The following is a 26,830-nucleotide window of genomic DNA, read 5'->3' on the forward strand; positions in this document are numbered from 1 at the left end:
GTGGTGACAAAGAGGGATGACATATTGATGGAGGAAAGTGCTGGGACAGAGTTCTGGTAGAATGTTTTGGAAAAATAAACAGAGAATGGGAAGAGCAAGGGGCCAAGAATACACAAGTCACCAAAAATGCTAGAAGTCAGGTAACACCCAGTGTTGGCAAGGACGTAAGAGAAACAGGAATTCTTGTGCACTGTGGGTGGGTATGTTAATAGGTACAAGCATTTCAGAAAATAGTTTGGCATCACATAGTAACATTGAACCTGTGCTACCACCTGTGATTCCACTTCTAGGAATATACCCTGGAGAAACTCTTGAACATGTGCCCCAGGAGAGGTGTACAAGGATATACAACAGCAGTGCCTGTCACAGCAAAATAAATAAATAAATAAATAAATAAATAAATAAATAAATAAATAAATAAATAAATAAAATAAACAGTGGAAACAACCCACAGGACCATCAGCATTAGAGTGGATAAAAAATTGGGGCAAATTCTCACAAGGGACTATACAGGAGTGAACTACAGTTGTATGCATTAGCATGGCTGAATCACAAAAACATAATATTGAATGAAAGAAGCAAGTCACAAAGGAACTGACATATAGCATGATTCCATCTGTATGAAGATCAGAAACTGGCAAAGTTAAAAAACGATGTGTTATTTAGGGAGCACATACATATGTGTCAGAACTATGCAAGCAAATCAAGGGAATGATTATCACAAAACTCAGACTAGTGGTCATTGGTAATGTTTTATGTCTTTGAACAAGTATTAATTCTATTATTATTCATTAAACTGTACATATTATTATATACTTTTTTGTATACATTATTTATTTTACAATTTTTAGAGAGTTGCTTAAAAATAAGCAGAGAAGGAGCCTCCATCCTATCACTTAGCAATTGATGTCAAGAATTGATGACATGGTTCTCTCCCCGTTAGACTCTAAGAACTTCAGAATCAGAACCTCTATCCATTTACCCTTTTACCATGGGGTGATATGCAAAATATCAATTAACTGGGTCTTCACAGGCATTGATCAATTAGAATGGGCACAGGGCTGGAGCCAGGTCCTACAGGTGTCCTCTCCCCACCCCCACCCCTGCCTTGGGCAATTGCTAGGTCTGAACTCCTTCTTTGGAGGTGGGGGGACAGGAGGAGGGGCCAGGTAGCTGCCGTGGAGGTATGGGGGACCCAAGAAAGTATATGTTTCCTAACCATTATAGAAGTATTGCAATATTTTAACAACTGGCACGGCCATTGAATAGCAACATCGAACAACTCAATGTCATTTTCTTTATGTCCCTAAGGATAGCACTACAACTACTAGTAAGGATTTAATAAATGTTTAATGAAAAAAAAACAAGACATATCTTAAATTACCATTGGAATCACTGACTACTTTCCCATCAAGATGGCTTCTATTCACTATAGATCTGGCTTCTATAGTGAATTTATATTGTCTTTGATGTGCCTGCATCCATTTCCCCCTTCATCTGAAAAGAGTTAATTGATGGTCACGTGATCCAAGTTGGTCCAATAAGATTCAATCCTGGGACTTTTGCTTGAATCCTCTGAGCCCTTCCAACCCCTCCAACCACCCCTGCTACCAAGAGAGTATCTGGAGCTCCCAGTACTTTCTTAGCCCCATGAGGGGAAGGAAACTCACACAGGGGAGCAGAGCCAAGACATGGAGAATTAGCTTCCTGCAAGCTGACATAAACCCCTAGATCCAGCCAAGCCTGAAGACATCCCCATCCAGGCACCTTTCAGTTAATTGACCCAATAAATTCCCTTTCTTGTTTGGTTTTTGTTTGGTTTTTGCTTTTGCTTTTTTGCTACTATAAGCCCAGGCTAATTTAGCTAGAGGAATAACCTTCCATTAGGAAAAAAAAAACACAAGTTTAAGTTTGTATCTCTTAACTTTTCACATCCTGTGATATTTTGGCAGCTAATCTAGTGACTCACCTTTCACCCAGCAGAACATTTGACAGATTTATAAATGAGGGAAAGTCCAGTTTATTCACGACAGGATAGGCATGCACGGGAACGAGCAAAGTCTCATCTCCCTAAAATTAATGGGGAGAAAAGTCGAGTTTACCATACTGAGAATCAAAATTTTTAAAGAAAAACTTGTAGACTGATTTCTTTCTTGTCTTGCTTTTAGTTATTAACAAAAATTTCCTTAGGACATCTGAGGGCTTAAGAACAAGATTAGCAATACTGAGTGTTCTTAGCCATAAACAAAGTGTAGATATTTTTAAATACACTCCTTTGAAATGATGTTCACTATCCAGGGAAGCAAAAGATAATGATGCTTTTGTATAAATATGAAGACAGTAATAGAGCTGCTTCTACCTCAATCTTCAGTGGCCTGAGATAAGGAGAAATCAGCACAGTGCTGAATCGGAAAAAAGTGAACTGGAAGGAGGGTGCAGGGACCCACTTCTAGCCCCACCGTAAAGGGTGACCTTGAAAAAGACCTTTACCCTCCCTCAGCCTTATTTCTTCCTGTGCAAAATGGGAATAATTACACCATGCCCCAAAGGTGTTTTTAAGAATTAAAGATGACTGCCTTGAAAAGTTTAAAGTACTGCACAACGGGACCTAGAAATTCGTATATTAATACACAGACTTCCATGTTCCTGGGGGTGTTTTGCTGTAGTCTTGGATATAAGTACCAGCCCATGCGCCTAGTGGCTAGATAATGGAGCTTAGATGACAGGCTCGAAAGTCACGCTTCTCATTTCATGTCCTTGTTTTGTAATACATTCATGGGAATTCATGATTAGAGAAACTCAGAGGATATTTGCTTGCAGGGTATGAGTGAAATAGGGCTATTCATATAAACAAATGGAATGTACACAATAGTTTCTAGCATGGTATCTGACACTATGAAAATAGCATAAGACCACCTGATAATAAGTTTATTAATATATAAATGCTGATTGATTAAATAAGTGGTAGTATTTTTATATATTGGTGAGAATTCATGGACTATATATTTATATTTGCATTGTAATTAGTTAGAAATTGTATAATTCAAAATATACTTAAAAATCTATACGTAAGATGTTTCTTACAGAATTATTTATAATAATAATTTGAAATAAATAAAATGCCTTAAATTATGGGGTTGAATAAGTAACTTCTTGGATGAGAACTGTCATGGTTTAAAGCTATATGTACCCCAGAAAAACATGTTCTTAAATCTAATCCATTTCTGTGGATATAAACCCATGGTAAGCAATACCTTTTTTTTATTTCCAAATAATTTATTATCCAAAAAGTGAAATATATACAACATTAAGCTTAAGTTAAAAATTACTTTTAAATTTGTTAATAAAGCTAAACATTGTTTTACCTTAAAAAAAAAAAAGTACCGTACAACTGTGAGATATTATTCTTACTACTTCTTCAAGTAGCAGGGAAAGTGCCCACACTCCACAGAATGCCTGTCTTAGGGAATTTTCTTCTGTTTGGGTCAGACTATTCCTCCTGAAAGCAATATTTGGGTTTGGGCTTTTTATTTCTTTTTAAAAATTGAAACTCATTTTTCACTAAAGGATAGCCTTCCGTTTTAGTTCTGAAACATTAGGACTTTAGCTAACCTAAGGGTTCTCGAGTTGCCAGGGTTGGGCCAGGAACATATCACAGAGGCAGATGTGAAGCTGACAGTTTTAAGAGAGGGACTGACAGGACGTGGAGCTGGTTGTGGCTGGAGGCAAAGGCATGAATTAGGGGATGTGGACCAGGCTCCTTAGAGTTCAAGCAGCAGAGCAATCTCCTGTGGCCCCACAGATTGCTGGGGCTGGCACTGAGACAGTCCAGCTACCATGAGGGCTATAATCACAACTCGGGTTGTTAATTTTTCAACCTAGTGCTTCAAAATGTTTGAAAGAGACTTCACTGCCTTCTAGCACCAGGTGGGAATCCTGCAGCCAACAGTGTCTGAGCAGCCTTACATCCCCTTCTGCACTCATATCATTGGATGCCTGGCCTTCCCTGCCATTGGGCTGGCAACTGGGCTGACACCCAGGGGTCAGGATGGGAAAGTTCATACTTGTCACCCAATCTCTCTTTCTTCCTCCTTTGAGGATATAAATTTTGGCCCTCTCCTCACCCACTAAAAAAAAAATAAAAGAAAGAAAGGAAGAAAAAAAATTAAGATGCTTACCTTACAATGAACCCGGATGCAGTCATAATAGTAACGCCACTCATCGGGAGAAAATGTAACGGTGACCGTGAGGGACAAGCCAGGAACCAGGCGGTGCTCCTGGAAGACAGGGGTCTCTCGTCAGGCCAAGCCCCTTGTGCCGGTTTGGATGTATTATGGCCCCCAAAATGCCATTATCTTTGATGCAATCTTGTGGGGCAGACATATTAGTGTTGATTAGGTTGGAACCTATTGATTGATGTGACCTTTAATTAGATAATTTCCATGGCGGTGTTACCCCACCCATTCAGGGTAGGTCTGAATTAAACCACTGGAGCCATATAAAGAGTTCACAGACAGAAGGAGCTCAGAGCAACTGAGAGTGACATTTTGAAGAGCAGCTGCAGCTAAGAGAGGACAAAACACCCCAAGAGCAACACTTTGGAGAATGCCATTTTGAAACACCACCTGGGAGCAAGTAGACGCCAGTCACGTGCCTTCCCAGCTAACAGAGGTTTTCCGGGTGCCAATGGCCTTTCTCCAGTGAAGGTACCCTGTTGTTGGACACTTCATGGCCTTAAGACTGTAACTTTGTAACCAAATAAATCCCCTTTATAAAAGCCAATCCATTTCTGGTATTTTGTAAAAGGGCAGCATTAGCAAGCCAGAAGACCCCTGGCCGTGACACCCACCCAGGCAGACCCGAAACCTGGAAAATCGACACCCCACAAAGAACAGTGGGGAAGGGGCTGGCGACCCAAAGACACTTACTTTTTTCACATACTTGATCTGAAAGTATTTAGTTTGTGGGGGTAAAATATGAAGATGTATGTTTTCACCAGAAATATTGACCAGATGCTGTGAGAGAAAAAGAAACATTTGGAGTAAATACAATGTTTTATTTATCTGCATAATTCATCTCTTTGTTTACTGATCTTGTTCCTGACGGGATTTGAGGAGATAAAATGCATTTTTAAAAAACTTTTAAAAAGATGAAATATATCATACACTATTTAAAGAATAAAATAAACACAGTAAAATACTATTTAAAGGATAAAATAATATACCCCATGTGCTTAAGAACAGTGCAGGAGGCTGCAGCCCGCAAGAGTCTCCCCAGGCACATATTCTTCTCAGCAACTCCAATCCTGAACTCTTCTGGTGTGTGCTTTTTGTTGCTCTCCTCACTCCTGAGCTAAGCAGCTAGCAGCCCACCAATTCCAGTAGGTTCCCTAATCGCCTGTCATGGTGTTGGGGCAGGGGGACACTTGGGCAGTAATAAAATCAGAAAACAAGAGCGTGGCTTGGACAGCCTCCAGTCCATCCCTGGAACCAATAAAAGAGGACTCGAGGTGGGAAACCCTTGGATGGTGAAGGGAGAAGGCCACTTCTCTAAGGCAGAACAACCTAGTTGGGGAATTAGCTGGGTCTTGGGGTAAAGAGGTGTTTTTCCTTCCTCTGCTTGAGAGGCCAGCAGGAACTCTGGGGTCTGGGGTCTGAGCGTCTGCCTGGGCCAGGGCAGGGCAAAGGGGCCTTTAGTTACCAGTATCTAGGCCAGAGGCTCTGGATGCCTTGGATCCAAGGCCTTCCATTCATCTCAGCCCTAAATTAGACTCAGACATCATCTCCAGATGAGCACATGCTGGTGGTTGCAAATGTTAGAAGTTCTCATTGGTTAGGTGCAACCATTGTTAAGGGACCACAATTTGTGGCCTATCTTTTTTTTTTTTTTTTAATAATTCAAGTTGAGGTGTGATATTTGTGAAGCATTTATTCATTTTTTAAAGACAACTACAAAAGCAGAAAATGCTAGATAAGAAATAATTCAAGTAATACAGAAACGTATATACTAAAAAGAGAGCCCTCTCCTCTTCAGCTCCTGCATGAATGCTGCCCAGGTACATCAGTGTTAGTGGCTTGGTTTGTGCCTTTCCATATGCCATTTTATAGGCACCGTTCCACATTAACAGATACACATTACCTATGTGCACATTATAATAAAACAAAAAGAACTACTTCAATTCATTAACAGAGGTACATAGTCAAGACTCTATTATGCCATTATTTATCATTCCCTTACTGATGGATAGTTACGTTGATAATCTTTCTCACAATAAATTATACTGCAATTAACATTCTCATACAAATATGAATTCATGGACAGAACTGTTTTGTCCAGGCACACGTGCATTTTAAATTTTGACAGAACTGCCAAATTGCCCTCCAAAAATACTCAAGCAATTTGAAGCCACACCACCTAGGTAAAATAATAGCTAATACCTATTGAGCAATTAATTACCAAATGTCAACCTCAGGGCTAACAGCTTTATGTAGAACATCTCAAAGAACCCTATCATGCTGGTTCTATGATTACTTGTGTTCCAAAGATAAGGAGATGGAGACAGAGAGTATAAGTAATATGCATGAGATAACACACTAGGAAGTGGCATAGCAGGTATTTGGACCCAAATCCTTTTGCTTTAGTATTTCTGAGAGTTTGTCTGGTTCTTTTTCTTATCACTCTCTCTTTAATTCATGCTGTTCCTTTCATAAACTCATCTTCTTTTTCCAGGAAAAGTATAGAATAAAATAGAATATACAATAAAAATGTCTAAGTCCTTGTATGTCTATATGCACGTTTATTTGATCGTCACTCTTGAACCACAGTTCGGCTGGTAACGGAACTCTGGGCTTAGACGCCTTCCCCACAGTACACTGTAATATCCTTTGGCACTGAATGTCCTGCTGCAGATGATGTTTGAAGGCTGTCAGATTTTTCAGTCCTTTGGAGGTAATCTCTCTTCCTATTAAGCCTAGAAGAGTCTCTATTGCTGGAGTTTACAAATTTCAGGAGGAACTATTTGGATAGGCATTTTATTTTAATCTGAAGACATATCTTCAATTTATTCCATTGTTTATTTCTCTTTTCTAGTTTCATTTTTTTTTCCCATATGGGAAATCCTATTAGATAAATATTGGATCTCTTAGATATATTTTCCATCTCTCAATATTTTTCTCAATTTTCAAGTGTTATCCTTGTGGCCTATCATTTTTTCCAATATGCTAGAAGCCTAAAAAATAGTTGCCCAGGCCCCTGCTGATGTCTGAGGGATCCTACATAGGGCAGAACTGGTGCAGGCGCAGGCTCTAGGGTTGAAGGAGGTGGGAGGGCTTGACCCCCGAGAGCTGGGGCCCGAGGATGCCCACAGCCCGTGACTGTCTCACTGGGAGCCCCAGGTGGTAGGGCCCGCCTGGGGATGGAGAGGTGGGCACTCAGCCCCAGGGCCTGAATCCCTAAAATTAATTCAGTAAAAACAGAGTGGCAAACAAGGATATATGAATTGATTTTAATGTACACCCCAGGGCGGTTAACCTTGGAAGAACTTCATTCAGTGATACACACTCTAGGAGTGGTTAGTTAGCAGAGTCCACACTCTAGAAGTGGCTACAAGGAGTGCTTGGTTACGTTCATTGGAATTAACACTAAAAGTCAACCAGGCTCACGAGGGGTGTTCAGGATATTTGGATTAACTAGAAATACATCACAGGCATCTCTGCCCTGGAACAAACAATACGTGGCAAGCCCAGAAGACTGTTTCCCTTTGGAGGTATGTTCAAAGGCCCAGGACTCCCTTAGGTCCTGGGTTAACAAAACATCTTGCCCCCCAGGTCAGAAACTCAGCCTATCCTACAGACAGAATGTTGCTGCATGTGACACTAGCAAACCTTTCCTGCCAGCTTCTATAGCTGGAACTTCTTGGAGATTACAAGTATGATTATTCTTTTTTGCCTTCTTGCTAATAAGTTTTTATGGATGGCAGGATATCTTCTAGGACCTGTTTTCATTGCAACAGACGATCTGCTAGCAAGGGTGTTGGGGAGGGGACCTGTCACTCCCACCTCCTGGTGTCAGGCTATCAGTATCTACCAGAAACCAGTGGAAATAACTGAACTGGTTTAGGTGTGTGGGCCACAAGCAGTGCAGAGGCTGACGCCCAGAGGTCAGATCTCATAGTGACTGGGCTGGCTCAGTTCCAAAATTCCGAATGGTCCGGAGAGAGGGAGAGACGCTGGAACGTCCAAGTCTGAAGGTCCAGCTAGCACCTGTGGGGGAGGCACTGAGCAAGACTTTGACATAGAAATATAAGGAAACCTAATGCTTCCTCCAACCTGGGTGTGAAGGAGCAAATCCAAATACTACCACTGCACGTTTGTACGTGAATGCGGCCTGTGGAAAATCATTAGATGATATCTGCATTGTCAAGTGAATGAAAAATTAGTAATAAGGAAATACTGAATGATTCTCTTAAAGAATATAGCAAAACAGATTCCATTCATGATAGTAAAAGATATACTATTTGGTTACTGTTTCCCATATTCACCTTTAAAAGATTCTTGATCTGGAATTGTTCATTTGGATCAAAAGATAAATGAGAAGAGAATCAAACAAAAATGTAGACATTTAGGGGAAAGGAATGCAGGAAGAAGAAAAATATTTCAGCTTTTACTTGCGATCTATTGTAGGTTGAATTACATCCCCCAAAGAAACACATGTTCCCATTCTTAGCCCACAAGCCCGTGAGTCTGAACCCACTGGAAGTGGGATTTGTGTTAAGGTGTGGCAAACTGAACCAGGGTGGGCCTCACTCTGAATCAGTGGAGGCCTTATAAAGAGAAGGCCACAGGGAGCAGCCAGGCATCAGTGGGGACCTGACGAGCAGGAAGAAAGGAGAAGATGTCACCCCCTGGCAGGAGGCAGAAATACAAGCCAAGGAACCCCAAGGATGGCTGGCAGCCAGCACTGGAACACCACTATCCTTGGGGAGAAAGCATGTGTTGCTGATATCTTCACTTTGGGCTTCTTCGAGCCTTAAAACCATGAGCCAATAAAATTTCTACTGTTTAAAGCCAAAACCGGTTTGTGGTATGTGTGACAGCAGCTCGGGCAAAGACAAGATCTGAAATGAAATGGAGAATAGCTGAGGCTGGAGGTCTGGGCCCATCGTTCCACACAGCAGTTGGCAGAGGCCTAAGTGGGCAGTCCCCAGGGCACAGTGATGGGGGGCGGGGGGTAAGGCTGGGGTGGGGGATGTGGAGATAAATCCTTCTTCTGGCAGGGACATTTAAACCAACTGTTGCTGAAGACGATTCCAGGGGACATGTCTGCAAATGAGCTTTTTAAAGGAACTTAACAACAACAAAACCTGAAGTGAAAAATGAGCAACTCGCTCTCTGCATTTTAGAAAACAAAGTTAACATATAAGAGCCTGACTCTGAAAACATATTGGGAATCCTGAGATTCTATTGATTTTTCAGTGCTCAAGATTTGGTTCCCAACATTTATCACTTGCTATAATAACCCATGTGCACTGTCCTATCAAAGACCGTGTTGCCTGAGGCCCAGGACTGAAGAGGTCATTTACCCCACCCCCTGATTTTATGAAGTCCCAGTGACTTGGCAAAGCTGGGTCTCCAGCCCTTTTTGCCACACCCTGCTGCCTCTTAGCTCAACATACCTCAGTGCCCAAACTACATTTCCAGTCTCTCCTTTTACACTTTATCACTGAGTCAGTTCTGTTTTTAAGTTGTCAAAATAATATCCTTTCAGGGAAAAAATAAGTGGTATTCCTGCAGAAAAATAACTCAGTGGGTAAAACAACCTTGAGACTATGAAGGAAGTGTTAGAAAATGTATGTTAAGTCAATATTAAAAGTTTATTTGATGGGGGCAGAAATGAGGAGTTAATGCTTCATGAGTGCAGAGTTTTTGTTTGGGGTGATGGAAAAGTTTGGGGTGACAGATGGTGGTGGTGGTGGCACAACATTTGTGAATGTAATTAATTTTTCTAAATTGTACACTTGAAAGTGGTTAAAATGGGAAATTTTATGTTATATATAAGTTATCACAATAAAAATTTTTAAAAGAAAAGTTTATTTGAAAACATAACAAAACATGTGTAACCCAAGTTGTAGCTGGGGGCCTCCCACCCCTTGGGACCAGGGAAACTTGCCTAAAATCCCTCCCACTCTTCTCATCCCGGGCTTAGTGGAAGTTCCAATCCCAAGCCTATGTTATCCCTTCCTCTGGGAACTGGCCTTCTCCTGATTTTTACCCTGTCGGTTCCCATTTGATGCTAACTTGAAACTCAGCCCCTTCAGTTTTTCAGACTTCCCTGCCCAAATCAATAACCCAAAGTAGTCACGGGTTTAACAGCCTTGATTTAATATTAACAGGGACTTCCCCAGGCAGGCTCACGGCTCCCTTACTCCCAGTTCGCATCCCACTTTGCTTCTCTCACACTCCCTCCCGCCATCCCCAGGGGGGTCTATTCTCCCTCTGGGGTGCAGAGCAGAACCTGCCGCCAGAGAAAGCCACGGCTTGGGGCCGGAGGAGGGGAACCCTCAGCCCCAAACAGGAAGCACCGCATTTTCCCAAACACAACATTTCAGCCCCCAAGATGCGGTCTTTCAACACTTCCCCTCCTGGCAGAGCTCAGATTTTTTCCAGAGAGGGTTAACATTTAGCCCGAGGGATCTGGGGACAAAATTCAAGCAGCCCCATAACTTCTTCAAGTGTTTTAGCTTAAAAATTGTGTTGATTACGCATTCCACTATAAAATTTTACTCTATAATGCATTTCTCCAAAATGTGAGACGAAAACTGATGCTCCAGAAAGACTCATCATATTTATCCTGTAGCTTCAATTCGTCCGACTCCTGCCACTGAAGAGTTGTCATTGTGACCCCATTTTTAAAAGCAAGATCTAGGGGATCTGCAATGGCTGTAGCAGGGAATCAAACACCACTATTACTATTTTGGATAGCCTGAAGGAAACTGTTCATTTACTTAAGATAAGGCTGTATGGGCTAACAATTTTGTTTGGGGCTGGCAATAGCAACACTGGTTGTCTCATGGGGAAATGGATTAATTATTTACTTAACAAATACAGTTTCCCAGACAGATCTTTCCACAGAGGAAAAAAGGAATTTCAGGGGTGTCTGGTGTTGAGAAAACCGAGAACCATTATTTCAAATTTTACAGTAAATCCAAACATTGATTTCAATAGGAATCCAAGTAAAATATTTTAAATCCTTTACCCAGATCTGGATCGATTTCAAATGTTAATGAAACATTTATTGTGATTGTAAATGCACATTCAATCCTCAGTTCTTGGGTAATTTGTATTGTTTCTTGTGGCAAAACCAAAATAAAAGCAGAGTTGTTGTTTTTTTCTCTCTGTTTTGCAGGAATCTCAAGGTGATTGCCTTAGACTTCTGCTTAACTTTGCTGGTGGGAACCAAAGGCTAATTCTCCCATAATCTTCAGAATGTTAATAAATCATTCTTCACTTTTATCTGTTTCTGTCTGTTTTAGTGATTGACAGAAGCAGTGTAAGTTAGACTTTATGCTGTATTTACTTAGAATTAGTGAATCACATGCTCAGTCCATCTCTTCCAATAGTGAGTTCAATCCCATTCACAAGTGTTTATCGAGTGTCTTCTGTGTGTTAGGAATTGTGCTAGGTACCAGGGATAAGGCAATACAAAGGAAAGACATGGTCTCTCTTTTGCAGCACAGTGAAGCAGAGTTGAGGCATCTTTTAAAATAATTAAACCATACTTCCTTGTTCTCCATGTATTCTTAACCAAGGCGATATCACTCCCAAGGGGCATGAAAATTGATTCTTAGGAGGGAAAAAAACTTAGATATTACAATGGCTTGTGACCTTCCGAAGCTCATCCCTACCTGACAAAATCTTACTCTCTAGTACTTAACTTCCCTTGTTAATTTCTCTTTAGGGGATGATAATGAAAAAAGATTGGGAACCACATCCATCCTCTAAGCTTCCACTAAATTGATCTTCAAGCACAACATTCCCCTGCTCAAAAACACTTCTTCAGCTTCCTGCTGCTTTCTGAATTACAATCTCCTTATCTTGATATTTTAGTCCCAATCTACATTTTCCACTTTCTCTGCCATTTCCTCCCTCCAAAAGCCATGCCATCCAGGTAAACTAGATTGCACAATGGTCTCCAAATATGTCTCATGCTTGCTCACCCGGGAATCCTCTTCTTGCTCTGAAAGTCCTCTCCTCACTTTGCTTTAGGGCTATCCCCCAAATCTCCTCCTCCACTAGCCTTTCTTCAGTCCTCTTATGTGGGTGAGGTGGTGCCTTATCTTCACCGAGCATCTTCTTACTACTTCACGCCATCTTTCTTGCTTGGTTTTGGGGTGGTGTTCAGGTTGTTTGGTGGTTTTTTGATGTCCTCTATCACAGGAAAACCTCCTTGATTTTATTCACCTCAGAATCTCCCACAGTGCCTGCACACTCTGCTTTGCACATAATGGGCAGTCTTACTTAAGTAGGTGTGGAATTGAAAAGGAGAAAATCTTTAACTCTGCTAAAAGGATGACAACATACAGCAAACAGTGGAACTTCATTGGGGATAGCAAAATAATATGCAAAAAAGGATCAACTAGAGAAATAAATAGTAAAGTAGTAGCTAATATGACTAAAATTATGAAGAGGGCAAAATAATTGGAAATTTAGTGACGTTACTGGAATCACCGGCATTATACGAAAGGAAAAATAACTGGAAATTTAGTGACATTACTGGAATCACTGGCATTATATGAAAGGAAAAAGAAAAGTGACCATTTTAAAAAAACTGTGTCATGGCCCAAAAGAGTCATGTCGTTGCTAATTTTTTGGTATAGCAACTTCATAAATTACCAGTTAATTGTTATTAACAATAATAATTACTGTCATGGAAGGTTTGTTAATTCTTCTTGAAACTGGGTGAGTCTTAACAAACTAACCATGACTGGTGTGATTCTGAAGAAAGTCTGTTTTAAAAAAGGTGAGCCCTCCTCTTCTATCCCCACAGGGGTCAAAAATACCTAATTTATAAGTTAATAACAACTTATAAACATCTACCATAAAGAAGAATTGTGACAATATTATTAATATGAAAATACTCCCCAAATTGATCTATGGATTCAATGTGATCTCTTCCAAAAGCCAAGCTGGTTTTTGCTTTTGTTTTCTGCAGAAATTGACAAAGTGCTCCAGAAAGTCATATGAGAATGCAAGGGATCCAGAATAGCCAAAACGATCATGAAAAAGAACAAGGTTAAAGGACTTACACCACCTGATTTCAAAACTTACCACAAGCTACAGTAGTCAGGTATGTTACTGGCATAAGGATAGCCATGTAGAGCAACATAGTATAATCATGAATCCAGAAATAAACCCTTACATATATAGTCAATTGATTTTTGACAAAAGTGCCAAGACCTGTCAATGGGGAAAGAATAGTCTTTTCAACAAATGGTACTGGCACGACTGGGTATCCACAAGCAAAAGAATGTTGTTGGACTCCTACCTTCCACAATAAACAAAAACTAATCCAAAATGAATCATATTGGGAAAGTCATATGGACCACACTCCCCTTTGTCCAGTGTATGGATGGATGAGTAGAAAAATGGGGGCAAAAAAAAAGGCACCCAGTGTTCTTTTTGACTTTAATTGTTCTTTTTCACTTGAATTTTTATTCTTATTATTTTTGTGTGTGTGGTAATGAAAATGTTCAAAAATTGATTTTGGTGATGAATGCACAACTATGTAACAGTACTGTGAAAAATTGATTGCTTTGTATGACTGCATGGTATGTATGGTATGTGAATATATTCAATAAAATTGAATTAAAAAAAATGAATCATAGACCTAATGCTACAGCTAATACTATAAAACTCTTGGAAGCTAACTTAGGTGAAAATCTTCTTTACCTTAGATTTGGCAATGAATTCTTAGATATAACACTAAAAGTACAAGCAATGAAAGAAAAAGTAGATAAGTAGATATTATTAAAATTAAAAACTTTTGTGCAGCAAAGGTATGAAAAGACAACCCACAGAGTGGGAGAAAATATTTTCAAATCACATATCTGATAAGGGACTGGTATCCAGAATACATAAAGAACTCTTACAACTCAACAATAAAAAGACAAATAACCCAATTTAAAAATGGGCAAAGGCTTGAATAGACATTTCTCCAAAGAAGATATATACATGGCTAATAAGCACATGAAAAGATGCCCAACAGCACTTGCCATCAGGGAAATGCGAATCAGAATCATGAGACACCACTTCACACCTACTGGGATGGCTGTAATGAAAAAGCTGGACAAGAACAAGTGTTAGCAAGGATATGGAGAAATTGGAACTCTCATACACTGATGGTAGAAATATAAAATGGTGCTGCCACTTTGAAAAAGAGTTTGGTGGTTGCTCAACATGTTAAACATAGAGTTACCACACAACCCAGCAATTCTACTCTTTGGTATATACCCAAGAGAAGTGAAAACATACATCTACCCAAAAACACGTACGCTAATGTTCACAGAAGCATTATTCACAATAGCCAAAAAGTGGAAACAATTCAAATGTCCATCAACTAATGAAAGGGTAAATAAACAGAACATTGTTCAGTCATAAAAAGAAATGATACATGCTACAACATGGATGAACCTTGAAAATATTATGCTCAGTGAAAGAAACTGTCACATCTATATGAATCCAGAATAGGCAAATCTATAGAGAAAGAAAGTAGATTAGTGTTTGCCTAGGGCTAGAGGGGAGAAGGACTGGGGGGAAATGAGGAGTGATTGCTAGTGGAACATCTTTTTGGGCTGTTTGAAAATGTTCTAAACTTAGATGTGGTGATGGTTGCACAATTCTGTGAATATATGAAAAACCACTGAATTGTACACATTAAGTGAATGAATTGTACAGTATGTGAACTATATTTCAATATAGCTGCAAAAAAAAACAAGTAATAAAATTCTACTTTAGCTTTTGGCTTCAAAACAATGAACAATTATAAACGGTAATGATTTTAGGCCTATCCCATCATAGCTTAGACAAACCAAACCTGATAACCTGAAAAGTAGGCTCTGAAATGAATTATTAACATCAGACTTCGATGGCTGTGTTCCGAGAAATGTGTCCTTGAGGTTGATGGGTAACGTTCTTACTCATAGCTTTAAAACCTAACTCTTTTTCTGAGAAGAAATACTTGACCTCTAATAGGTTTCTCTCCTGGTCTATTTGCTGATGTCATCCTCAAACATTAAGGGACTCATGGAAATCAATTTTCCTCTGTTCATTGAGATTCGCAGACAGAGACCTAACTTCCCTTCCTGAGAGCTTTACCATTTGTCAGTTACCACCATTGATTCTCTACACACAGAACAGTCCAATAGAATAATTAGGGTTCATTCTTAAAATGATCCACCGCAGGACAAGCACTACATCTAACAGCAGAGACTCTTGACGTAGCTGGGACAGAGCTGGAGGGTAACTTCACAAACAGAGCCAGGGTCTCAGAGAGCCTGGGTGACGAGAGTCCACCTCTACCCAATTCCAACACACGTGCACAGGCCAGTCTGGCTTGGATTTAGGGCCTAGTGTGGAGAAGTTCTGAGATGGCCTGGTGTGAATTCAGGAGATCCTGGGGAGGTCACTGAAGTTGGAGGGCTGAGTTAGATGTTTAGGTCCATTTTAGCGTGACCCTGTAGTCATGCAGAGCCCACCTCAGTCTGAACATCCAGGTGAAGGAAGGGGATCCAGGAGTGACAGGACTTCAGCGTAGTTCTGTGGTGGGGACTGTAGTAGGTAGAGGCTAGAGGATGGAGTCCAACCTTCCATCTGTCTCTCCTGGAGCCTGTTTGGTAGAGGTAGGAACCACCTCACGGACCTGGCCCGGCAGAGGGCAGCACCTCTCTGGCCAGAATGACTGATTTAGGCATGGGCAACAGACCCAAGCCAGGCTAAATGGAAGCCTCTGGAACCTCTCGGGAAAGAGACACCGTTTTCCCTGAGGCTACAGGCCTGGAGCCTACATGCCCTGGTTTGGAAGAAGGCAGTCCAAGGGTCAAATTCTGTCTCATCACTTAGTACTTGTGTGTCCTTAAAAAAATTAACCTTTTGGCATCTCCATTTTCTCCTGTGTATAATGGGGATAACAACACGATCTCTATAGAGCTATTATCGGCACTAAATTAAAGAATGCAACACACAAAACCCAATACCTAGCCCCCAAGACTCACTCAATAATGACATCTATCTGGCAATAATGATGGAAGGAGCCTTGGGGAAGGGGGACAAGGAGGAGTACTTGTCCAAGGACACCCATGCAATTTAAAAATGTCACATTACAGACCTTTTCTGACCCAATTAACACCTGCACTTCTGCTGATCATGCTTCTCTTTAGATGAGTCAGTCATATAAATGCAGAACATTCATGTTGTTTCATTATTATGATTAATTATCCCACTTAAAAAGTACCTACCAGAATCTGTTGGTGTTGCTTTTCTATTTGATAGCCTCCAAAATGTAATATGCCAGGTTTTGCCTGTAGCACCTTATTACTCAGAAGTTTTGCGTAAACCTCTGTAAAAACAAGGTAGAAAGTACATGATGAGACACAAAAGGAAATATTAAATTAAGGAAGACCCTATAAACATGGGTTGTCTTTAATTTGGGGCACTCTAAGCATATGAAAGTTGCAGGCAGAGGATGCAGCTGTCAAGATGAATAATCTGCACCAGGTTAGCCGTACTGCCTTTCCCTCCCTATTTTTAAACACCACTCATGAGATTTTAGCTTCATGATACAAATTCACATATGTTGTTTAATACCTATCAACATAATTTGCAAAAAAAAAAATAATAATAATTCACCCTTCACACATTTTTTACAAATCTTTGTGATAAAACACCAGCTCCTAAAGAGCACAGCCTTGTCTTGCTCTGTACAACTTGGCAGTGATTCATTATGGAAAGACTACCCAGTTCAAAGTACTCAAATACCAAGTGTTCCATTTTATTACTGTGTGCTTGACCTTTATTATTTGATTTCCTCTGAACAGAATTACAATGTAATATACTATAATCTCAAAACTTTGAATAATTATCGCTCTGGCCAATAAAGTCTCAAACAGCTTTTGTTGTAATGTGAATGTCTTTTTTTCTTTTCTTATAATTTTTTCAGTTTTGAGAACACAGTGACAGTAACTGAGCTCACAAAAACTGTGCAGGATACAAAACTTTTCCAGCTCTTTATACAGGCAGGAGCTGAGCCGTGCAGAGAAGGTGCCAGAACCCGTTACACAATGAATCCTTTCCATTCCCAAGTGCTTTGAGCAGGCAGTGCTGTGCTTCCATTTGCACAGAACCCTCATGCCAACTCCATGAGGTGGGTCTTATTTCCACTTACAGATGAAGAAGCTGAGACTTTACAAGGTTAAGCAGCTTGCCCATGGCTGGTTGTTAAAATCAAGCCCAGGTATGTCTGATTTCCAACCACTTTTCTAATCTGCCTCCTGCAGTATGAAAGCATTGCTCACTTTTCTTACAAATAATAGCCTTCCAATTTTGGTTACCCCCACATTATGTGAGCCACAGACAGCCTCATCCCATCCCTTACCGCATCGTGACTCTAGAATCCATCTGAAGTGGGTGGGAAACATTTGGTGCTTTTGCTCCTTCCTGAGTGAGCTGTCACTGTCATCAGCTTTGGGCGAAACTGAAGAACTGGAGTGGGGCAAGGATGGCATGTAAGGGGAAATAAAGATCTCTGGAGGTTGTAATTCAGTAATTTCTTAAGTGCTGAAATTATCAGTGTTGGGTAAACTTTTTAAATGCTGAATGCTTGTTTTGTTTTTTAGGGCCACTAAACGGACGCAAAACTGGCATTTTTCTGCTAATGGCCAGAAATGGTCAATTGGATTAATTTGTACTCTCCAACTTCCACTGTGGCAGAACTGAGATAGGCTCTGAAGGACAAGTGGGGGCCACTGAGCTAGACAGTAAAGAGCGCAGTGGCTCCCACACAAGCTTTTTGCTTACTGGCTGAACCCCCCTGGGGAATTTGGTTGGCCTCTCTGAGTCTCAGCCTCCCCAACAGTAAAACAGAAACAGAACATACCTCGTGAGTTTGCTGTCTGGATTTCATAACATAGACAAAATCATTTGTTTTTCATAAAATAGCTATAGGATTTGCCAGGTTTCCCAGGCTAAGGGATGTGCATGAAAAAGGCAAGAAGGTGTAAAATTCACATGGACTCGAAGGAGCAGGGAGTAACAAGGGGTGGCTGGAGCTGGGGACCAGTGGAGGGTCAGTGTGGGGAGGGCACTGGACTGGGCAGTAAAGGGGCCCAATGGTCAAGTGACGGAAACATGCTGTAGCAAACAGGGACAAGAGTCAGGCAGGATTTTAAGAAGGAAACTGACCAGGGAACGACAAGCAGTGAGGAGAGTGTGGCCAGGGAGGAGAGCATTGCAGCAGTCCCGGGGACAGGCAGAGGAGAGAAACAGGGCTGTGGGGACAGGAAAGAAAGACAGAACTTGATGACTAATTTGCACCACAAAAATCTGTTGGTTAAACCAGAGGTGGGGGGTGGGGAATGGGGAGTTGATGCCTAATGGGTACCAAGTTGCTGTTTGGGATGATGGAACAGTTTTGGTAATGGATGATGATGATGGTAGCACAACACTGTGAACATAATCAAACACCCTTGAATGGTATACTTAAAACTGGTTAAAATGGGAAATGTTATGTTGTATATAAATGACCACAATAAAAAGTTTTTAAAAACATTATTGGATAAGAGAGGGAGTTTTTCTGATCTAAATGGAACCACTGTTTTTAATAATAAAAATATTATGGGCCTATAAAACAATATAGATAAATCAGCACCAAAAATTCTATTACGCTCTCTGGACTTTGGATCCTCTGGGAAAATGGGAGTAATAAAGCAAATCTGTTTTCTAGTCACTTACTTGATTCTAGGAGATGATTAGGTACCTCTGTTCTTTTCTTGGGCTCCTCCACCAGGCTCTTCAAAAGGACAGGTGATACTTTATTAAAAGATTCTTCACCATTCTTTAGTTCTCTGCTTGGGGTTTTCACCAGGGCCATGTTTTCATGAAAAGTGGAGTCTTCTTTTTAGAACCAAAGGTTCTGGGAAGAAAACAGTAGCAGCATAAGCATCCATGAGAAACCAGACATATTTTTTCCCCCTCAGTCCTTGACAAATATACCCCTTGTCACTGCCAGGGTTAACTGTGGTTCAGGACACCCCCTGCCTCTCTTCTCTCCGCTGGGCACTGGGTTCCCACACACAGCTGTCCCATTAATCCCCCTTTTTCATACATCATAACCCAATATCGTGCCATTGCGCAAAACCCTTCAATGGTTCTTAACGCTCCCTAGCAGCTTTTCTCAGAACATCCTCCCTGGTGAGATGCTACTTTAGCTGTTGGTAGCAGCACATGAAGGGAAAAGAAAAATGTTGAAGTAAACAGTTAAACAGGCCTCTTCTATTCTGGAATTTCTCCAAATCAGTCACTTGGAGGTATGTGACCAAGGAACCCTTTAAACATTTGGAGACTTGCAGGCATTTAGAAGCCACCTTCCCGGGTCCAGTAAGGGGCGCTGCGGGGTGGAGCAGCCTGCGGTCAACCCGGGCCCGTCTACCTCCGCCCACCCCGGGCGCCCAGGGTCCCGCGTGACTCCGCAAACTTTGTCCGATCTGTCATACCGTAACATTCTTGTTTTAAGTTCCACCTTCTTTCATCCTATCCCCACATCCTTCAAAGCTCTTTAGCAATTACCGCCTCTACTACTGAGCTGGCATTTTAAAATGTACTGCACTTTACACATTCCACACTTCTCTATGTCTTCCACGGCAGAGTCTTGGGGCTCTTGCATGAGATGGGAGGCTGCTCTGTGAAGCCCCCAAAAGTGGATGTATCTCTTCACCCTTTTCCCTTAACTGCTCTCATCACATTTTTTAATTCTTTATCTTTTTGGTTCTCTTTTACTTTCTCCCTCTTCCTCTGTAGAACCTCTGCTTGTGAGGGCAGGGTCCTTGTCCCTTTGTTACTGTACGGCCATACCCCAGCATAGAGCTTGGCACATGGTAGGACTGCAAAAAAAAAACAAAACAAAACAAAACAAAAAAAAAACCTTTAGATCAATGGATCTTACACTATTGATAAAGAAGAACTATCAATTAAGGTATTCTGGTTTACCGGAGCATCCACCAACCAGGCTGTTTAAATCATACAGTTTTTGGTATTTTTGGAGACCTCGGTAAACCCTCCACACTGTGGTATTTTTATTTCCAGTTTGTTTCTTGCCCTGGTGTTTACAATATAATGGAAGAAGGCAAGAGGATCTTGACACACTTCCTGAGAGCACAGACCAGCTGTTTTCGGCATCTGGTGGCACAAGTATAGTCAGGGCTCAAAAAGTGGTAACAGCCTGCTCATAATGAGCTCCACCTGGGCCCCAAGAACCCTGTGACGTGCTTCATCTGTATGACACAGAACTGCTCTGACTTAGGAACTCAGGGGACCTGAGATCAAGACAGGTGATGTGGCTTGCCCACAGGTGCAGGCTTGGTACAAGGTGGCTTCAGGAAGAGAGGTGCCAGTTTTTAATGCTATACTTGCCATTAACCTACTTTGGCAGCTGCCTCCCTTTTAAAGTGTTTTTTTTTTGTTTTGTTTTGTTTTGTTTTAAATAAGAAAGGAATCAGGCTTGTTTCTCTTGTTAAGTATATTAAATATTAACTTCACCCTTTAGCATTTTGTTCTTTCATTTTAATTGTTTCTTAATTATTTAAAAAAATATTTCTGGCCTCTTGGATCCTATTAAACCACAATGGGTGGATTAAATATTCAACCCAAGAAGCAAGAAACATGCAAGATTTATGACATCTCTGGAGCACAGAAGAAATATTTCAAGGATTTTCAACGAAAATGGAGAGACGAAAAGGTGAGCGGATGAGTCCAGACAAGAAAAATGTAAAGCAAGACACTTACTTTGAAATTATTAAACCGAGCAGTGGATTGAGTGAGTATAAATATGGAATAGAATTGATAAGTTTGGGAAGAAATTCCAAGGAAGCATTTTCAATATTTCATTCCCAGAAAGGAGCTATTAATGGTAATCCAGAGACATGGAAAAAGAAACTGCTGCAATAAATTCCTGGCATATTAACAGCTCAATAAATCAGAATAACTTTCAAAGTACGATTTAAAAGTAGTTAGCAAATTTCAAAGAATGTCATGGGTCACAATTCCATAACTTCAGCTATTTTCATTATTGTAAAATATATCACACATAGAGAAAGGTGTTAACTTTCAATGTACAGCTTAACAAGCAGTTATATAGGTAATTTCAAAAATTGTTATGGGTTACAGTTTGAAAGTCATCACTGTTATGTATATATGTTAAAGTTCACTATAAAAATGCATTAAAAATAAATCAGAATAGTTCTCCAAAAAAAAAAAAAAGGATGTAAAATCATGCATGGGTCTTTATTTGTATTTTTAGGAGAAGGCCCATTGCTTTAGATTCCTAAAGTTTCCTTGGTGCGAGATATTTCACGAGCCTCTTCTCTATAGCATCACGCAAAATACTGTGAATATATAGGAATTGCTTTCTGAAAGAATGAGTTTCTCCTTTCACCTCACCTCCCACTGCCTCTTGCCAGCATTGACCAAGATTGCCCTTTGCCCCAGCACATCCTCCTCCTTATTTCTTCATTCCCTTCCCGCAAACCCACACTCCAGCCTCTTCTCCTCTGGGACCTCACTCATTCCCTGCCTGTACTTCCAAGCATGCCCAAGAGCTACACCGTTTTCACACACCTCCCATTCCTGGTCTCCCCATCCCCTAGGGTACACTTGTCGCTCTGTCCTCTGTCCCATCACTCCATTCTCTGTGGGTCGGACCCTCTTACCCCTGCCAAACACCGGCTCTCCTCTGCGCCCCATTTACTCCATTCCCTGCTAGCATTAAGGGGGGTAGATTCCACACCCACACCACCCGCGTTCTCCTTTAACCCTTTTATGCTCGACCACTCCTTCGACACCGCCCCCCACCTCGGGCTGACTTGCAGCTGAACACCGCCGGGGGGCTCGGGCTGCCTCAGCAACTCCGCCGCGGCCCCTGGGCTGCCCCTGGGCCACCCCCAGCCCCCTGTCCGAGGACCACTCACACTGGAGATGGTTCCCGGGCCGGATTCGGGCAATGCCAGCTCCCGCAAGGAGGCGTCGCCATGACGACGCCGACGCGCTCTGGGGTCGACGGCTGGACGTGACCAACTTCTCCGAGGACGTGGGGGGAGTCGGGGCCGCGGCTCGAGGGACGGAGGCTGTGGGTCATTTCTAGGGGCTCGGAGCAGTCTGCGGGGTCTGGGAGAAGAAAAGAGGCAGTGACTTTGGAGGTAGGGGGCTGAACCCTCTGGAGGGTTCCTGAAGGGATAGAGGAAAGCCGGGAGGCACCACTGCCGGGCCCCGCGGAAGAGCCGACCACGGGAAAGGGGCAACTCCAAGGGGGCGGAGCCTCCGAAGTGGGTGGAGCTTCCCCTTCAGGCTTTCTTTCAAGGACTTCCCACTTTCTCTTGTAGTTTTTGCTTATTTTATATTTTCTATTAGGATAAATTCCAAACGTATGCAGAGGTAGACAGAATGATTTAATGAGCCTTCAGTACCCAGCTGCAACAATTATCACAATATGGCCAATCTGTACCCCCTCTGCATTATTTTGAAGCAAATTCCAGATGTCATTAAAGCCATAACAATTTAAGAATGTGCCTCCAAAAGATAAGAACTCTTTTAAAAATATAACTACAATACTAGCACCTAAAAAAAACGATAATTTCTTAATATTTTCAAATATTCAGTAGTCATTGTCTCATAAATGACTTAAATTTTTTTTTAAGAGTTTGCCAATTTGAATCGGAATGCAAGCAAAATCCTTGCATTGTGATAGATTGATACGTCTTTTAAGACTTTTAATCTATGGCTACACCTTCCACCTCTCTCTCCCTTTCTCCCCCGCCCCCCCCTTTGCAATTTATTCCTTGAAGGAATGTTTTCTGTCCTTGATTCTGATATTTAGGGGTTTTATGCCATGAAACCAGGCATGCTCGTCTGACCTCCTGACACTCTGCCCTGTTCATCCATGGCCCTTATTCCCTACACAGATGACTCAGGCTTCTCTCTTCCCTGGAGCTGTCCTTGTCTCACCCTCTCCTTTTATGACTTGACGCTTGATATTATTTGTGGCTTCGTGTTGCTAGGAGATTATAGCAGGAGTCTACCAGGGTACCAGCTTTTTCCACACTCACATCACTTGTTGTTCTGTATGTATTTTTCCCCTCACCTGGAATGTTTCTTTTTCCCATCTTCCCATCCTCCAACTCCTCCCTCCACCCTGCCATCATCACCTATTAAAATCTCCCCATCCATGAACAATGGGAGGAGGAGGGGGATGGGATGTCTTGGATATTCTTTTTCATGTCAATTTACATTTTATTTTTTGGACTAATGAAAATGCTCAAAGTTAGATTGTGGTGATGAAAGCACAACTATATGATGATGCTGTGAACAGCTGATTGTACACTTTGAATGATTGCATGCTATGTGATTATATCTCAATAGAATTGCATTAAAAAAAATATCTCCCTATCCTTCAAGGATGGCAATGCCGTATCTCCATGGAGACCACCCAGCCCAGCCCCAACTCTCCAGGCCAGAAAGACTTTCCCTCCTCTGAGCTTCAATAACTATTCCGTCATCTTTTCTTCTCTCTTTATGTGCTGCATTATTTGTGTATGTGTATCATTATTTGTGTATGCGTCTTAAACAACAGACTCCTTAGAGGGAGGAGGCTGTGCCTTATCTTTGGATCTCCCACAGCCCTTGACACAGTATTTTTTGCTCATAATGATTACTCAGTTAACTGTTGGCCAAGTGGGTGAAAAAATTCACTTGCTTTAGTTCTTTCTGTTTTTTTGCATCAACAAGGTTGTAGATTTCAGGAGAACAGTTATGACGTCTCCCATAGCCCCAGCCCTTCCCCACCCTGGCTAAAATCATGCAATGCTTGGTTCCATACAATTATTAATAGGTATTGGTAGCACTTTCTAAGATGCGCTTACTTTTTTTCTTAGAAAAATTGCCAAATTCTCTCTCATAATAGATGATATATAGGTCTCTATACAATCAATTAACCAAATAGCATATTACAATATAGAGGACACTGCCTGTTGCCCATTCTCACTTTCTTTCTTGCTAACAGAAACCCAGCTTTGCTCAGGTTTCTCCCTATATCCCTAATTCCAGCAGTAGATCCTGACTAGTCTAGGCCAGTCATGAAATTCCTACTCCCCTTACCCATGATTTGGTGTAGGGGTGGGTTTGTAATCCGGTTCCAGCCACTGGAAACATTAGGGGAAGGTGTCTGGGGAACTTCTGGAAAAGGTCTCCTCTCTTCTAAGAAAGAGACATAGATGGGTACAGTATCTTCTCCCTCTGGATATTGTGGTGTTGGAAGCGATTCCTGGAATGGAAGCAGCCATCAGAGACCACAGGGGACCCTCACATTAAGGTGAAGCTGATGATAAGGGCACAGAGCAGGGTGACAGGAAGGAGACCCCGAGCCAGGATGACATCATTTTACCTCCTATGGTTTGGAACCTTTCTTCCAGCTGAAAGAATTCTGACATAGTATGATTTCTAAACACTCACTACTTGTGCTGGTTTGGATGTATTATGTCCCCCAAAATGCCATGTTCTTTAATTCAATCTTGTGGGAGCAGACACATTAGTGTTGATTAGGGTGTGCCCTCTTGATTGGATGTTTCCATGGCGATGTGACCCACCCAATTGTGGGTAATATCTTTGATTAGATTATTTCCATGGAGTTGTGGCCCTGCCCATTCAGCATGGGTCTTAATTAAATCACTGGAGCCCTATAAGAGCTCAGACAGGAGCTCAGTGCTGCAGCCAAGAGAGACATTTTGAAGATGGCCATTGAAAGTAGACTTTTGCTACTCCAGTGTTTGCCTGGAAGAAAGAAAGAGAACACCCCAGACACCTAGAGAGAAACATCCTGGGAGAAAGCCATTTTGAAACACAACCTGGGAACAAAGAAGAAGATGCCAGTCACGTGCCTTCTCAGACAAAAGTGCTGTTCCAGACGCCACTGGCCATTCTTCTGTGAACATACCCTATTGTTGATGCCTTAGCTTGGACACTTTTATGGCCTTAAGACTATAACTTTGTAACCAAATAAACCCCCTGTATAAAAGCCATTCCATTTCTTGTATTTTGCATAATGGCAGCATTAGCAAACTGGAACACAACTCAAAGTGTGAACTGTGGGACAAGATCTTGTTAGAAATGCAGACTCTCAGGCTACCCCAGGCTTAGTGAATCAGAATCTGCATTTTAGGGAGATAACCCAGGAGCTTCATAAATACATTAAAGTTTGAGAAGCGCTGAACTGATGCCCTACAATGAGAGCTGTTTTAGGTACTCACTGCTCACTAATCAATTTCCGTGTTCCACATTTATTTAGCTTAGCATTTACAATGAGCAGAACACAAAGGTGTCCCCGGCTCTGCCAACACTAACACAATGAGTTGAGTGCAATGAACAGACATGGAAGCTATAAGCTGCAGAAACATAGGGTATAGCGGCTGATTTCCTCCATGACTGTAGTGAAAATATAATTCAAAATCCTTAACACAGCTTTCGAGACTCTGCATGACTTGTCGGCCCCCCTCTCTAGCTCTTCTTTACCCCATTGCTCTGTGCTCCCACCGCCCCCCTTTGGCCTGGGGTTTGGATTAAAGCTGGCAGCACATTCTTTGATGCTCCTCCCGTGGAGGGGTGGGGTCCCTATCACCTCCTCTTTAATCTGGGCGAGCCTGGGACTGATTGAAGTGTCCAGACAAGTACAAGTCTAAGGCCTCTGGATTCGTGAGATAGAACAGAATGGTGGGTGGCTGAAGCCTGTGTTTTGGGGTAGTCAGTTGTACCGCATCAGTAAATAACCAGAAACGTGGCTCATTGCTACTCAGCCAAAGGATCCCTTCCTCAGAGGGGCCCTTCCTGGCTTCCTACCCATTACCGCAGTGTATGATTCTAGGCATTGCCTCTGGATATGTCTTCCTAGACTCCAAGTTCATTGAAGGCTGACTTGTTCTCCATTCTATACCCTTCTCTTTGTATGCTGCCTGGCACATGGTAGGCTCTCCAAAATATTAGTAGAAATAACTCATTAATTGGTTTTGCCAGGTAATTTCCAAATTTCAAAAAATAATTTTTTTTTGAATATGGGTGTTTTAGTTTGCTAATGCTGCAGAATGCAAAACAGCAGAGATGGACTGGCTTTTATAAAAAGGGGGTTTATTTGGCTATACAGTTACAGTCTGAAGGCCATAAAGTGTCCAAGGTAACACATCAGTAATCAGGTACCTTCACTGGAGGATGGCAAATGGCATCCGGAAAACCTCTGTTAGCTGGGAAGGCACGTGGCTGGCATCTGCTCCAAAGTTCTGGTTTCAAAATGGCTTTCTCCCAGGACGTTCCTCTCTAGCAAGCTTGCTCGTCTTCAAAACGTCACTCACAGCTGCACTGAGTTCCATCTCTTTGAGTCAGCATATTTTATATGGCTCCACTGATCAAGGCCCACCCTGAATGGGTGGGGTCACACCTCCATGGGAGTATCCCACCAAAGTCACCACCCACAGCTGGGTGGGGCACATTCCAAGCAAGTCTAACCAGCACCAAAACGTCTGTCCCAC

General features: G+C 41.7%; 1 protein-coding gene across 6 annotated transcripts in view; it reads right to left on the reverse strand.

Moving 5' to 3' along the window:
- LOC119543664 (transmembrane protein 177-like) overlaps positions 1-22,381 on the reverse strand; it is a 206,123-nt gene extending 183,742 nt beyond the window's left edge. For 2 of the 6 annotated variants that reach the window (XR_005218684.1, XM_037848594.1), the window contains exons 1-6: positions 18,453-18,524; positions 17,647-17,753; positions 16,511-16,611; positions 4,929-5,015; positions 4,179-4,277; positions 1,970-2,070 (exon numbers count right to left, since the gene is read on the reverse strand). Coding sequence is in view for 5 of the 6 variants with exons in the window: in XM_037848594.1 (XP_037704522.1) it covers positions 1,970-2,070; positions 4,179-4,277; positions 4,929-5,015; positions 16,511-16,611; positions 17,647-17,753; positions 18,453-18,499 (542 nt within the window). In the remaining variant the exon portion in view is untranslated. Of the gene's footprint in view, positions 1-1,969; positions 2,071-4,178; positions 4,278-4,928; positions 5,016-16,510; positions 16,612-17,646; positions 17,754-18,452; positions 18,525-19,001; positions 19,183-22,231 lie in introns of those variants that run through there. The other 4 variants (XM_037848595.1, XM_037848598.1, XM_037848596.1 and 1 more) reach the window with 3 other exon arrangements.
- Positions 22,382-26,830: the final 4,449 nt, after the last annotated feature.

The sequence above is a fragment of the Choloepus didactylus genome, chromosome 9 (genome assembly GCF_015220235.1).
Source record: "Choloepus didactylus isolate mChoDid1 chromosome 9, mChoDid1.pri, whole genome shotgun sequence".
Taxonomy (NCBI): domain Eukaryota; kingdom Metazoa; phylum Chordata; class Mammalia; order Pilosa; family Megalonychidae; genus Choloepus; species Choloepus didactylus.